Source organism: Somniosus microcephalus, chromosome 23 (genome assembly GCF_052327205.1).
Source record: "Somniosus microcephalus isolate GS21.2 chromosome 23, FLI_Smic_1.0, whole genome shotgun sequence".
Classification (NCBI taxonomy): Eukaryota; Metazoa; Chordata; class Chondrichthyes; order Squaliformes; family Somniosidae; genus Somniosus; species Somniosus microcephalus.
Window position 1 is genome coordinate 17,209,223 of NC_141009.1, and position 13,057 is coordinate 17,222,279.

General features: G+C 42.7%; 1 protein-coding gene across 7 annotated transcripts in view; it reads right to left on the reverse strand.

Annotated features, from left to right (window-relative positions):
* Positions 1 to 13,057, reverse strand: part of LOC147101694 (rap guanine nucleotide exchange factor 1-like) — a 196,453-nt gene that overhangs the window by 81,009 nt on the left and 102,387 nt on the right. For all 7 annotated transcript variants that reach the window (XM_085965506.1, XM_085965507.1, XM_085965505.1 and 4 more), the window contains exon 9: positions 12,172 to 12,672. In XM_085965506.1, coding sequence (XP_085821632.1) covers positions 12,172 to 12,672 — 501 coding nt within the window. The remainder of the gene's footprint in view (positions 1 to 12,171; positions 12,673 to 13,057) is intronic.

Below are 13,057 nucleotides of genomic sequence, written 5' to 3' on the forward strand. Positions count from 1 at the left end.
GGAATAGCTAATGTAAATTACTGAAATCTTTGAAGCAAAAAAGTGTCAAATTCACTGATTTCAACACAAATGCTTCACACATCTATAATGGAAGCACAAGTACTAGTTTCTACAACAAAAAAAGTAATTTTCTTGAAATAATTTACCAAAATTCCTAATGGCTAAGTGGCAACTAAGATGTTATCAAGGGATCAAAATATTGTGCCCTTTAAAGTTAATGTCAAACCAAACTAATTCTTCTCCCACAAATTAGCCTTAATTTATGAATAACGGTAGACTAGTTAACATGTATTCTGTCATTATTATTTATATTGGACCAGACAAAATGGATGTAATTTGCTGTCAAGAAATTGACAAAAGACTAGATGGTTGTGTGGCACAGTTCCTTGTTCAATGGGAGATTATAGCTCATTTACAATACATGTGTAACTGCATGCAAGCCATGAAACAGAGAAAGGAGAATTGTGTTACATATACATATAGGGTCAGAGGGGGAAATAGGATTCATCACTCGTTTTGCACATAGTAGGATGAACACACGAATAAATTAGCACTGGGAATAATCAGTCTACACAGGAATGGCTATGGTCATTTTCAGCTTGCCACTTGAACAAAAGGCAACAGGACAATGTATCAATAGGGCTTTCCTTACTATGATGGTGCGAGGAGTGCGAGGAATTTGACTGAATTCCCAGTTGCAAGCCGAAATTACTTTTACATTGCATTAAGACCCATGCTAGTGACAACTGGCCTCAACACACAGATGCCATGCAGTTGGCTGCAGCTCAAAAGTAAGCTCGCCAGGAATCGCAAAGGATAGCAGCCAAGACGACCAGCTGCACAAAACTCATGCCAGTGGCATTAGCTTCCAACATGCTGAACAGTGTGACAGAAAAATTGAAATGCCAGTGCATGAAAATTGCATTAAAAGCACGAGAACACTTACAAAAAGCTTTTTTTTAAAGCAGCAATTAAGACAGCATAAAAAAAATCACAGAATGATACAGCACAGGAGGCGGCAATTCGACCCATCGCACCTGTGCCAGCTCGTTGGTAGAGCTGCCCAATAGAATCTATGATTCCTTGAAGAAAGCAGGGTAATGCAGCATGTTGGAGCTCCAACACGCTATTGCCTTCCAGCGATAGGACATCGATGTATGCCAATGATCTTTCACACACTAAGTCATGAAAGGCTGGACTTGTCTGCACAGAGAAGGTAGACTTTACTCCAAGTCATTTCTCCCCACCCCCTAGTGGTGATTTCAGAATAATACGGAGGCGCCCAGTAAAATGTCTCTTGCCCCAGCCCTGTTAGCTGGTGATTGGCGCAGGACGACCCAAGTCACAAAAAGCGGAAGAATCAAACACAACAGAGGAATGAGAGATACAATAGCAAAATATTAAGGATGCTGGAAATCTGAAATAACAGAAAATGCTGGAAATACTCAGCAGGCCAGGCAGCATCCGTGGAGAGAGAAACAGAGTTAACGTTTCAGGTCTGGGACCCTTCATCAGAACTGGAAAAAGCTGGAAATGTAACAGATATTAAGCAGGTGCAGACACATGGGGGGGGGGGGGGGGGGGGGTGGTTAGAAGGGGAGGAAGGAATTGAAAGAACATACTGTGAAAATGTTGCAAATGGGAATGGCAAAATCATACTGCATGAAAAATGGGGGCAGGGATTATGATCTGAAATTGTTGAACTCAATGTTGAGTCCGGAAGGCTATAAAGTGCCTAATCGAAAGCTCGAGGAACAGCACCTCATCTTTCGATTAGGCACTTTACAGCCTTCCGGACTCAACATCGAGTTCAACAATTTCAGATCATAATCCCTGCCCCCATTTTTCATGCAGTATGATTTTGCCATTCCCATTAGCAACATTTTCACAGTATGTTCTTTCAATTTCTTCCTCCCCTCCTAAACCCCCCCCCCCGCCATCTCTGCACCTGCTTAATATGTTACATTTCCAGCTTTTTCCAGTTCTGATGAAGGGTCCCAGACCTGAAACGTTAACTGTTTCTCTCTCCACGGATGCTGCCTGACCTGAGTATTTCCAGCATTTTCTGTTGTTATTTCAGAGGACTGAGAGACAATGGCTTGCCAGAGTTTCTTTCATCAGAAGCTCATACAGCAAGTTCAAATTTGACTGGAAAGAAATTATATTTACAAAGCACCTAATCACATCCTCAGGATGTCTCCAGTGCTGCACAACCAATGATTACTTGTGAAGTGCAGTCAGTCAGTTATGTAGCCAAAAACAGCAACCAATTTCCTTACAGTAAGGTCCCACAAACTGCAAATGAGATCAATTTTTGGTGGTTCCTGAGGGAGCAAGGTTGGCTAGGAGGCCAGGAGAACGCCCTACTCTTTTTCAAACAGTACTACAGGAATCACCAGAACAGATTGGGCCTCGTATTAACATGTCATCCAAAAGACAGCAATTCCTCAGTACTTCACTGAATTGTCAGCCTAGATAAAGTGCTCAAGTCCTCGACCTTTAGAGGTAACAATGCGACCACGCAACATTTTGATATGTATGATGGATTTTGTAACGGCTTTGTAAAGTGGTCTGCTGTGCAGCATTATGCAATTTTTAAAAAACTGTAACTACAGTATTAAGCAGCAATTACTACTTTGAGCATTTTGCCAGAAGGAACAGCAGAGGTTACTCAACATTTAAAGTGCACATTATGTGCCTCAGGCTACGACTTAGCACTAATTTCATCCTTGACGACAGATCTGCCTCAGCACTGTACATGGTTTGAAATGTTTGGTTTCATCATCAATAACAGTTCTCTTAAAATCAAACTGCTGCAAATTATGACCAACATTTTCATTTATTCGAGGTTTTCTAAACCTCTAGTCTGCCAGATAAATGGCTATTTTCCATGGTTGGACGAGCTTGCAATTTCACCACATCGCTGAAATAAGGACTAATATTACACAAATAAGGCTGATCTAATGTCAGCAGTAACTATTATAATATTAATGTTTAATAAATAAAATTAAAGCATAATTTTAAATGAAACATTTTAAACACAAGTTCTTTTTGCTCTGTAATCCCTATTCTAGTTCACATAAATAAAAATTAGTATTACTTTTCACCCCTCATCTAATTTAACCCATCTTACGTTTCCTATTTTTCACCCGAAAAAGATTAACTTCAATGGCCCAGTAATTCCGGTCCCAACACGTGAGTATGGACGGGGTACTCACGCGTGGACCCGTTGGAAGTGCCGGATTTCAGCATGCACAGCGCATGCGCGGAAAACCGACATTTCCTCTCCTCTGAACCAAGGGGTTAAGAGGCGGTTCCCTAGCGACGTTTGAGGCAGCGCGTACGCGTTGAACTTCGGTTTTTTTGACAGGTTTGTCTGTGCGTGAAGGCCTCCACTTTTTACCAATGTAAAAAGCAGACATAAGGACTTCGTTTTATAAGGTAAGTGGTCTAATAATTAAAGTTAGAATTTTTTTTCCACAGGTTTATTATTTTTAAAGAATTTACAGTAAGGTAAGTTAATTTTTGGACCCGATTTCTTGAAAAAAATTTTGGCAGAAATTTATTAATTGTTTAAATTAGCTTTTTTAAAGTTATTAATAGTTAATTTAATTATTGGAATGCTTTTTTAACTTTTATTTAAAGTTTTAGTGGTGTTTTGGGCGCCCGTACTTTTCATGAGTTTGACAGGTCTTATGTCTAACTCATGAATGGACTTTTGTAAACTCCGATTGAGTACACCACTTTGAGTACTGTTGGGGGGGGATGGCTTATCAGAGGAAGGCAGCAGCAGCCAACTTCCTGGCACCAGGGGTGGCTCTGCTGCACAGAATGGGAGGAAAAAGAGGGGTAGAGCTATAGTAATAGGGGATTCAATTGTAAGGGGAATAGATAGGCGTTTCTGCGGCCGCAAACGAGACTCCAGGATGGTGTGTTGCCTCCCTGGTGCAAGGGTCAAGGATGTCTCCGAGCGACTCCAGAACATCTTGGAAGGGGAGGGTGAACAGCCAGTTGTCGTGGTGCACATAGGCACCAACGATATAGGTAAAAAGCGGGATGAGGTCCTAAAAGCAGAGTATAGGGAGTTAGGAGATAAATTAAAAAACAGGACCTCAAAGGTAGTAATCTCAGGAGTGCTACCAGTGCCACGTGCTAGTCAGAGTAGAAATAGAAGGATACTTCAGATGAATACGTGGCTAGAGGAATGGTGCCAGGGGGAGGGATTCAAGTTCCTGGGACATTGGAACCGGTTCTGGGGGAGGTGGGACCAGTTCAAACCGGACGGTTTGCACCTGGGCAGGGCTGGAACCAATGTCCTAGGGGGAGTGTTTGCTAGTGCTGTGGGGGAGGGTTTAAACTAAAATGGCAAGGGGTTGGGAACCTGAGCAGGGAGACAGAGGAAAGGGAAACAAGGATAAAAGCAAAAGATAGGAAGGAGAAAAAACAAAAGTGGCAGTCCGAGAAATCAACGGATTAAATCAAACATGGCCACAGTAAATAATAATTCTAATAGGTCTAAGAGCGTTAAAAAAACAAGCCTGAAGGCTTTGTGTCTTAATGCGAGGAGCATTTGTAATAAGGTGGATGAATTGGCTGCGCAAATAGAAGTAAACAAATACGATTTGGTTGGGATTACGGAAACGTGGCTCAAGGAAGGCCAGGACTGGGAACTCAACATCCAGGGGTATTCAATATTCAGGAAAGATAGGCAAAAAGGAAAGGGAGGTGGGGTAGCATTACTGGTTAAAGAAGGGATTAACACAATTGTAATGAAGGATATTAGCTTTGATGAGGTGGAATCTGTATGGGTAGAATTGAGAAATACTAAAGGGGAAAAAAACGTTAGTGGGAGTGGTTTATAGACCTCCAAACAGTAAGGCGGAGGTTGGGGATGGCATTAAGAGAGAAATTAAAGAAGCGTGCAATAAGGGCACAGCAGTCATCATGGGTGACTTTAATCTACATATAGATTGGGCCAACCAAATGAGTAACAATACTGTGGAGGAGGAATTCCTGGAGTGTTTACGGGATGGTTTCCTGGACCAATATGTCGAGGAACCAACCAGAGATCAGGCCATCTTAGACTGGGTATTATGTAACGAGAAAGGATTAATTAGCAATCTTGTTGTACGAGGCCCCTTGGGTCGGAGCGATCATAATATGATCGAATTGTTCATTAAGATGGAGAATGAAGTAGTTAACTCGGAGACTAGGGTCCTCAATTTAAATAAAGGAAACTACGATGGTCTGAGGAGCGAGTTGGGTAGGATTGATTGGGGAATGGCACTCAAAGGGTTGACGGTGGATAGGCAATGGCAAACATTCAAAGACCGAATGGATGAACTACAGAATTTGTTCATCCCAGTTTGGCATAAAAATAAAACAAAAGGTGACCCAACCGTGGCTAACAAGGGAAATTAGGGATAGCATAAGGTCCAAGGAGAGGGCATATAAATTGTCCAGAAAAAGCAATAATCCTGAGGATTGGGAGCAGTTTAGGATTCAACAAAGGAGGACAAAGGGATTAATTAAGAAAGGGAAAATAGAATATGAGAGTAAGCTTGCAGAGAACATAAAAACTGACTCAAAGCTTTTATAGATATGTGAAGAGAAAAAGATTGGTGAAGTCAAGCGTAGGTCCCTTGCAGTCAGAATCGGGGGAATTTATAATGGGGAACAAAGAAATGGCAGACCAACTAAATACATATTTTGGTTCTGTCTTCACAAAGGAGGACACAGTAACCTCCCAGAGATGCCGGGGAACATAAGGTCTGATGAAAGGGTGGAACTGAAAGAAATCAGTATTTGTAGGGAAATGGTGTTAGGAAAATTGATGGGACTGAAGGGCGATAAATCCCCAGGGCCTGATAATCTACATCCCAGGGTACTTAAGGAAGTGGCCCTAGAAATAGTAGATGCATTGCTGGTCATCTTCCAGAACTCGATAGACTCTGGAACAGTACCCATGGATTGGCGGGTAGCTAATGTTACCCCACTATTCAAAAAAGGTGGTGGAGAAAAGGCGGGGAATTATAGACCGGTAAGCTTGACATCGGTAGTGGGGAAAATGCTAGAGTCCATTATAAAAGATGTAATAGCAGAGCACTTGGAAAGCAATGACTGGATCGGACAAAGTCAACATGGATTTACAAAAGGTAAATCATGCTTGACTAATCTACTGGAATTTTTTGAGGATGTAGCTGGTAAAATAGATAAGGGAGAACCAGTGGGTGTGGTGTATTTGGACTTTCAGAAGGCTTTCGATAAGGTCCCGCATAAGAGATTAGCGTGCAAAATTAAGGCACATGGGATTGGGGGCAAGGTATTGACTTGGATAGAGAACTGGTTGGCGGACAGAAAGCAAAGAGTTGGAATAAACGGGTCGTTTTCCGAGTGGCAGGCAGTGACTAGTGGGGTACCGCAAGGATCGGTCCTAGGACCCCAGCTGTTCACAATATATATTAATGATCTGGACGAGGGAATTGGATGTAATATCTCCAAATTTGCAGATGACACAAAGCTGGGTGGGAGGGTATGTTGTGAGGAGGATGTTGTGAAACTCCAGCACGATTTGGACAGGTTGGGTGATTGGGCAGAAACATGGCAAATGCAGTATAATGTCGATAAATGTGAGGTTATCCACTTTGGTGGCAAAAACAGGAAGGCAGATTATTATTTGAATGGTAATAGATTGGGAGAAGGGGAAGCGCAAAGAGACCTCGGAGTTCTTGTACACCAGTCGCTGAAGGTAAGCATGCAGGTGCAGCAGGCGGTTAAGAAGGCAAATGGTATGTTGGCCTTCGTAGCAAGAGGGTTCGAGTACAAGAACAAGAATGTCTTGCTGCAGTTGTACAGGGCCTTGGTGAGACCGCATCTTGAGTATTGTGTGCAGTTTTGGTCGCCTTACCTGAGGAAGGACGTTCTTGCCATGGAAGGAGTGCAGCGAAGATTCACCAGGCTGATACCTGGGATGGCAGGAATGACGTATGAGGAGAGATTGTGTCGATTGGGCTTATACTCACTGGAGTTTAGAAGATTGAGAGGGGATCTCATCGAAACCTATAAAATTCTGTCAGGCCTGGACAGACTAGATGCAGGAAGGATGTTTCTGATGGCCGGGGAGTCCAGAACCAGGGGTCATAGTCTAAGGAGAAGGGGTAAGCCATTTAGGACTGAAATGAGGAGGAATTTCTTCACCCAGAGAGTGGTGAACCTGTGGAATTCTCTGCCACAGAGGGCGGTGGAGGCCAGTTCATTAAGTATATTCAAGAAAGAGTTGGATATATTTCTTAAGACTAAAGGGATCAAGGGATATGGGGAGAAGGCAGGGACCAGGTACTGAATTTGGATGATCAGCCATGATCTCATTGAATGGCGGAGCAGGCTCGAAGGGCCGAATGGCCTACTCCTGCTCCTATCTTCTATGTTTCTATGTTGCCCAGTGTTCACGTGATCCCAGCCGGCTCATTGCACTAAGTACGCCGCTGGATCATGCACGCACAGCGCGCCGGGAGCTGAACCGGGCCACAGACCGGAATTCCAAGCAGGCCCAGTCATAAAATGTCAGCGCGATATGTAAGTGTAGGTCGGGGGCTTGCACCCACAGGAAGCCCCCGACCCGAATTTCTGGGCCAGTATCTTTTACATACATTCTTCCCAATTTCCATCACCTATTCAGAAGTGGGGAAAACTTTTCAAAAACAGGATTTTCACTGACTGATGGTCGATTTAAAGGCCATTTTTCAAAAGTCCAGATTTTGAACATCAACATGGTCGCATCATTGATATGCCCAGGTCAATATGTTGACATCAAAATAGGAAGAAGCTCTGCTGACGAGTAAACTTGGTGGTAACCCCCAATGCCTGATGGATTTTGGAGTAAATTTGTCTGCAGCGTTGTAAGGGCGGAAATTTGTTGCGATCACTTAAGACTGTTAATGCTGGCTTGAAGGAGTTAAAGCCCGACTCTGTAAGGGAACTGAATATCAGCAGGGGTAGCCATTAAACCAGCATGCTGCGGCAATCGTGTAATTACAACTTTGTCAATTCAGCTCTCATACAATCACGTTTAGTCTCTCGCGCCCCCCTCTTCCCACCCCACCCCAAGCTCTTCAAAACTGCTTATAGTAAATTTTAAGAAAAGCTGTTAAAGTTAACCACATTTCTCTGCAACCATTTCTTTTAAGCATGGTACTCTTCACATTAGCTTCAAATTTTAAATAGCGAAATGTTCATGATTCTTGCCTTCTGCGAACTGCTTTTCCTGCCAATTGCAAACTTCATCTGTCACCAGTCACCATTTTGCTGCAGCTTTACCGCTCCTGCCAGCCATAACGTCATCCTTAACCCTAACCATGCAGGGGCTCAAAGCTTCACTAAACAATACAAAGCCTAAAATAATTTATTTGTTACAGCTTTCATATTACCATTGATTGGTATATTCAAAATACAACATACACACAGTAATGTATTTTTTGTGGAGTGCCTAAACGTGTGTTAAGTCAGGGGAATCACATGTATTTTATGGCAATGCTCCAAGTCTAGACCTATCTTCACTTAAAGCTGTTAAGCAGACAACTTACTAATCAAACTCATGGGGTTGCTGCATAGGGATGTTTTGATTCGAACCTTAACAATGGGCTCTCGCTCCTTTTTCTACTAGTTTAATTAGCTGCTTTCCATTTGGGGAATAGACTCAACAATTGGGAGTTGGCTTCATATCTCTCGATCAGATTAGAGCGTTATGACTGCAGGTGAGGTCATTGGATTATTCAATCATCAGTGGGTGAACATAATAGCCAAGTATCTCATCTCAATGTGGTAGTGGAGGTGCTCGTGGAACGCCGAGAGCCTGAACCCTCCCCTGTCTGAGGAATATGCCTCAAGTTAGCATTTTTAAACAGCCAACAGATTTGTTAAACTAACTGTCCTCCTTAAGAGCCCAATATGGGGAAAGGAATGGGTTAAAGTGATTTACAAGGGTGCTCTAGACTAAAATCCAAATGACCTTTTATTGAAAATGTCTGAAATCTTGCTACTAATGTATGTCTGCCCAAGATATTCAAGAAATGTTAGCAATGAGTACTGAGGAAAAGAAGAGAGCTTATTTTCCAACAGGTTATGAGGAGATAATAATTTCTGCTAGGATTCAACTTAGAGCAGAGCTAATGTAATTGCTAAAGCCACTATTTACTGTTAGTTAAATACACCCATCATTAGGTCTGACCCAAGATGTACTTGTGGGTCCTCTGAATGGATGTCTCAGAACATAGCATGTATACCACTTTTCATCTAAATTGTGACACAGAGGAACTATACAATGAAAGGCAGACAACTGGTGGTTAGAAAGTTTAGAACGTGGATGTTCAAAAACTCTCCTTTTTGAAGATAATGATTTATAAACCTGGGATGTGACATATTGAAAAGTGCTATTTCAGTCCCCAAGCCTCAATACTCTAATTCTCTTCACAACACCCTCTGCATTACTACTTTCCTTCCCCCTTCAAAAACATGCACTCAAAACCTACCTCTTCAACTGTGCCTTCAGTCAGCTCTCCCAACGCCTGCTCATTTGTAAAGGTGTCATTTATGATGCAATGCAATATGCACTGCTCTTTGTTAGCTATTTTTACTAAATTATGTAAACCTTTTGATAAATTTATAAAGTTTCTGCACAGCCCAGAAGGCCTGGAACAACCTGAACTAGCAGCTGCAAGTTTGCACCTATTCTGTGCCATACACAGAAAGCTCACTGCAAGTCTTTCTGTAGCCTCCGAAGACAAACCTGTACTGCTCTGCCACATTATGGTAACAACTTATATAGCACCTTTAAATGTAATAAAATGTCCCACGGCGCTTCACACAAGTGTTAGCAACAACAAAAAATTGACACCAAGCCATATAAGGAGATGTTAAGGCAGATGACCAAAAGCTTGGTCAAAGAGGTAGGTTTTAAGAGTCTTAAAGGAGGAAAGAGAAGTAAAGAGACGGTAGAGATGTAGGGAGGGAGTTCCAGAGCTTAGGACCTAGGCAGCTGAAGGCACGCCCACCAATGGTGGAGCGATTAAAATCGGGGATGTTCAAAAGTTTAGAATAGGTGAAGTGTAGAGATCGTGGGGGAATTATAGGGCTGGAGGAGATTACAGAGATAAGGGGGGGGGGGCGAGGCCATGGAGGAATTTGAAAACAAGGATGAGATTTTTAAAATCGAGGCATTGCTTAACTGGGAACCAATGTAGGTCAGCAAGCACAGGGGAGATGAGTGAGCGGGACTTGGTGCGAGTTAGCACACGGGCGGCAGAGTTTTGGATGACCTCAAGTTTATGGAGGGTAGAACTAGGGAGGCCGGCCAGGAGTGCGCTGGAATAGTCAAGTCTAGAGGTGATAAAGGCATGGATGAGGGTTTCAGCAGCAGATGAGCTGAGGTAAGGGCGGAGACGGACAATATTACGAAGGTGGAAATGGAATTGCAGTAAATCAAAGAGTGCTGGAATTAAAAAGTGACCACAATGAAAGTAACTTTCATTCTGTATGTTTCTTGGACTTGAGTGAATTGGGGCAGAAAAGTAAATCAGCGACCAAGCCCTTGCACTCTCCAATTCTCTTCCTAACTCATGTGGGAGTTAAAGATACTTCAGTAAGGAGAAAGAAAATGACCAATCACTCGGCTTATTACATGACCTCATTTTAGAATTTTTTTTTTTTTTTTTTTAAATTAGGCAGAACAGGCTCTACAGATTTGTTCCAAGAATCAGCGACTTCCCTTTTCTCGCAGCGGAACAGAAAAGATGCCCAGATAGTCAAGCTGTTTTTGTTAAACATACAGACTCCTTTTACAAAGGCAAACAATGGATAAATTGTGTGGAAAACAGATACGTCGCAACCTTGTAATGCACTCTGATATTTGAGATCTCCAGATAACAATCTGCCACAACTCTGCATCAGCGGTTTACAAAAATCAGGCTTGGAGTGTGGGCTATGCCTTTGGATACACTCCCAAGACACACTTTACATACACAATCTTCAGGATTTGTTTTAAACTTATGAGTTTTCCTGTTGAATGCCATCATTAACTAAACCAACATTTTCACTGGAGCAGCCAAATGTAGCGATTGTTTTACCATTAGGGCTTTACCATGTGACCGCAATCTTTAAATAATGATGCTGCTATGCCAAAGCGAGCTGTAATAATACAAGCCGACAGGAAGCATTTAACTGTATTACATTACTCCTATTTAGAGATAAAGTATTTCCATTCCATGGCATCACCAAGATTTCAGTAAAACAATGCTGGGTTGAACTTTTCATGCCCTATGTACCTGGAACAGTGGAAAAACACCCAACAGTACAATTATGGACTTGATCCTTCCAAATGCGACTCGTGTTTGGAAATAGCATTTGGAGCTTTAGAACACTCGGTTACACATCTGTCAATGGCGGTGGTAGCAATGGGAGCAATTTGAGGTGATGAGTAAAGGAGAATCACACAGGATGCACATCACACATTGAAGTATATTGTTGCTCAAGACCGATGATAGCACGGTCACTCTTGTGAAGCACTGAACCCAAAAGTATAGGATACTGTTAACTGTACATCACACATTCAATACAGTATAATACTTCATAACTTTATAAAATGTTACGTTTTAACAGAAGAAAAATCTGTCAGCTGTGGCTCAGTGGGTAGCACGCTCGCCTCTGAGTCAGAAGGTTGTGGGTTCAAGTCCCACTCCAGGGACTTGAGCAAAAAATCTAGGCCGACACTAGTGCAGTGCTGAGGGAAGTGCTGCACTGTCGGAGGTGCCGTCTTTTGGATGACATTAAACTGAGGCCCCTTCTGCTCTCTCAGGTGGATGTAAAAGATCCCAAGACACCATTGGCAGGGGAGTTATCCCCGGTGTCCTGGACAATATTTATCCCTCAATCAACATTAAAAAAACCAGATTATCTGGTCATTATCACATTGCTCTTTGTGGGAGCTTGCTGTGCGCAAATTGGCTGCCACGTTTCCCACATTACAACAGTGACTGCACTTCAAAAAGTACCTCATTGGCTGTAAAGCACTGAAACAGCCGGTGGTCGTGAAAGGCGCTACATAAATGTAAGTCTGTCTTTCTTTCAAATAGATCACACACACACACCTTTTATATGGTTGCAAAGGTGAATACTCACTGTGCCTGCTCTTTTTCTCTGGGAGCGGAGGTGGCTTCTCTGGTACGCCTGCCAATTCTGAAACATCAATGTCCTGGAATCCAACTGGGATTCCTTGCTGCCTTGGTGACACTACAGCAAATGGAGGGAACTGAACTGTTGGTACAGTAGAATTCTGAATTTCCTCCTCAGAGATATTATCATATTGCGATGGAAACCTCTCGTACGAGACCCTAGATCCTGAACTATCTGTCGAGACAGCACTCCGACGCTTCTTCTCTGGTAATGCGGGCGGCATTTGCATAGGTGGAACACCAGTCTGTGGCACCTGCCGCCAGTCGGGCACTGGCGGTGAAGTACAAAACTGTGAAGTAAATGTCTGCCCAGGAAGAGGTGAGCTGGACTCTACTGCTGACTCTGGCAGTGGGCTCAGCATGCCTGAAAGGTGCTGAGGAATCTGATCAACAGTTGAAAGGTCCTGATGCAGGAAGTCATAATCGGGATCATAGCTTTCTGGATTATCTGTGAGGAAAACAAACAAAAAAATCAATCTATAGGAGTGAGATGCAGCCAGTCACACCGGTACCTTTTAACTCGGTAGCAGTTATTACTCAGGAGTAAATCATCGATTCAGCAGCAACATTAATTAAAAATAGAAAGCCTTTTGGTAGTTTAAGCAATAGAACCCCATAGGTTACTCCCTCAAATCATATAGTTCCTCTCGTTTGAACTTGTTTGTCTTATTTGGAGATGGTTTTGTCTGTTCGTGGAAGGAAAAATACATCTTAACTCAAGACGGGGAAATGTAGACGTAGCTCATCACACCTGAATAGTGCCTACTTGCTGACCAAATATGAATCAACACTAGCCAAGAACAAGCCCCAATCAACAGACTATTTTCAAACAA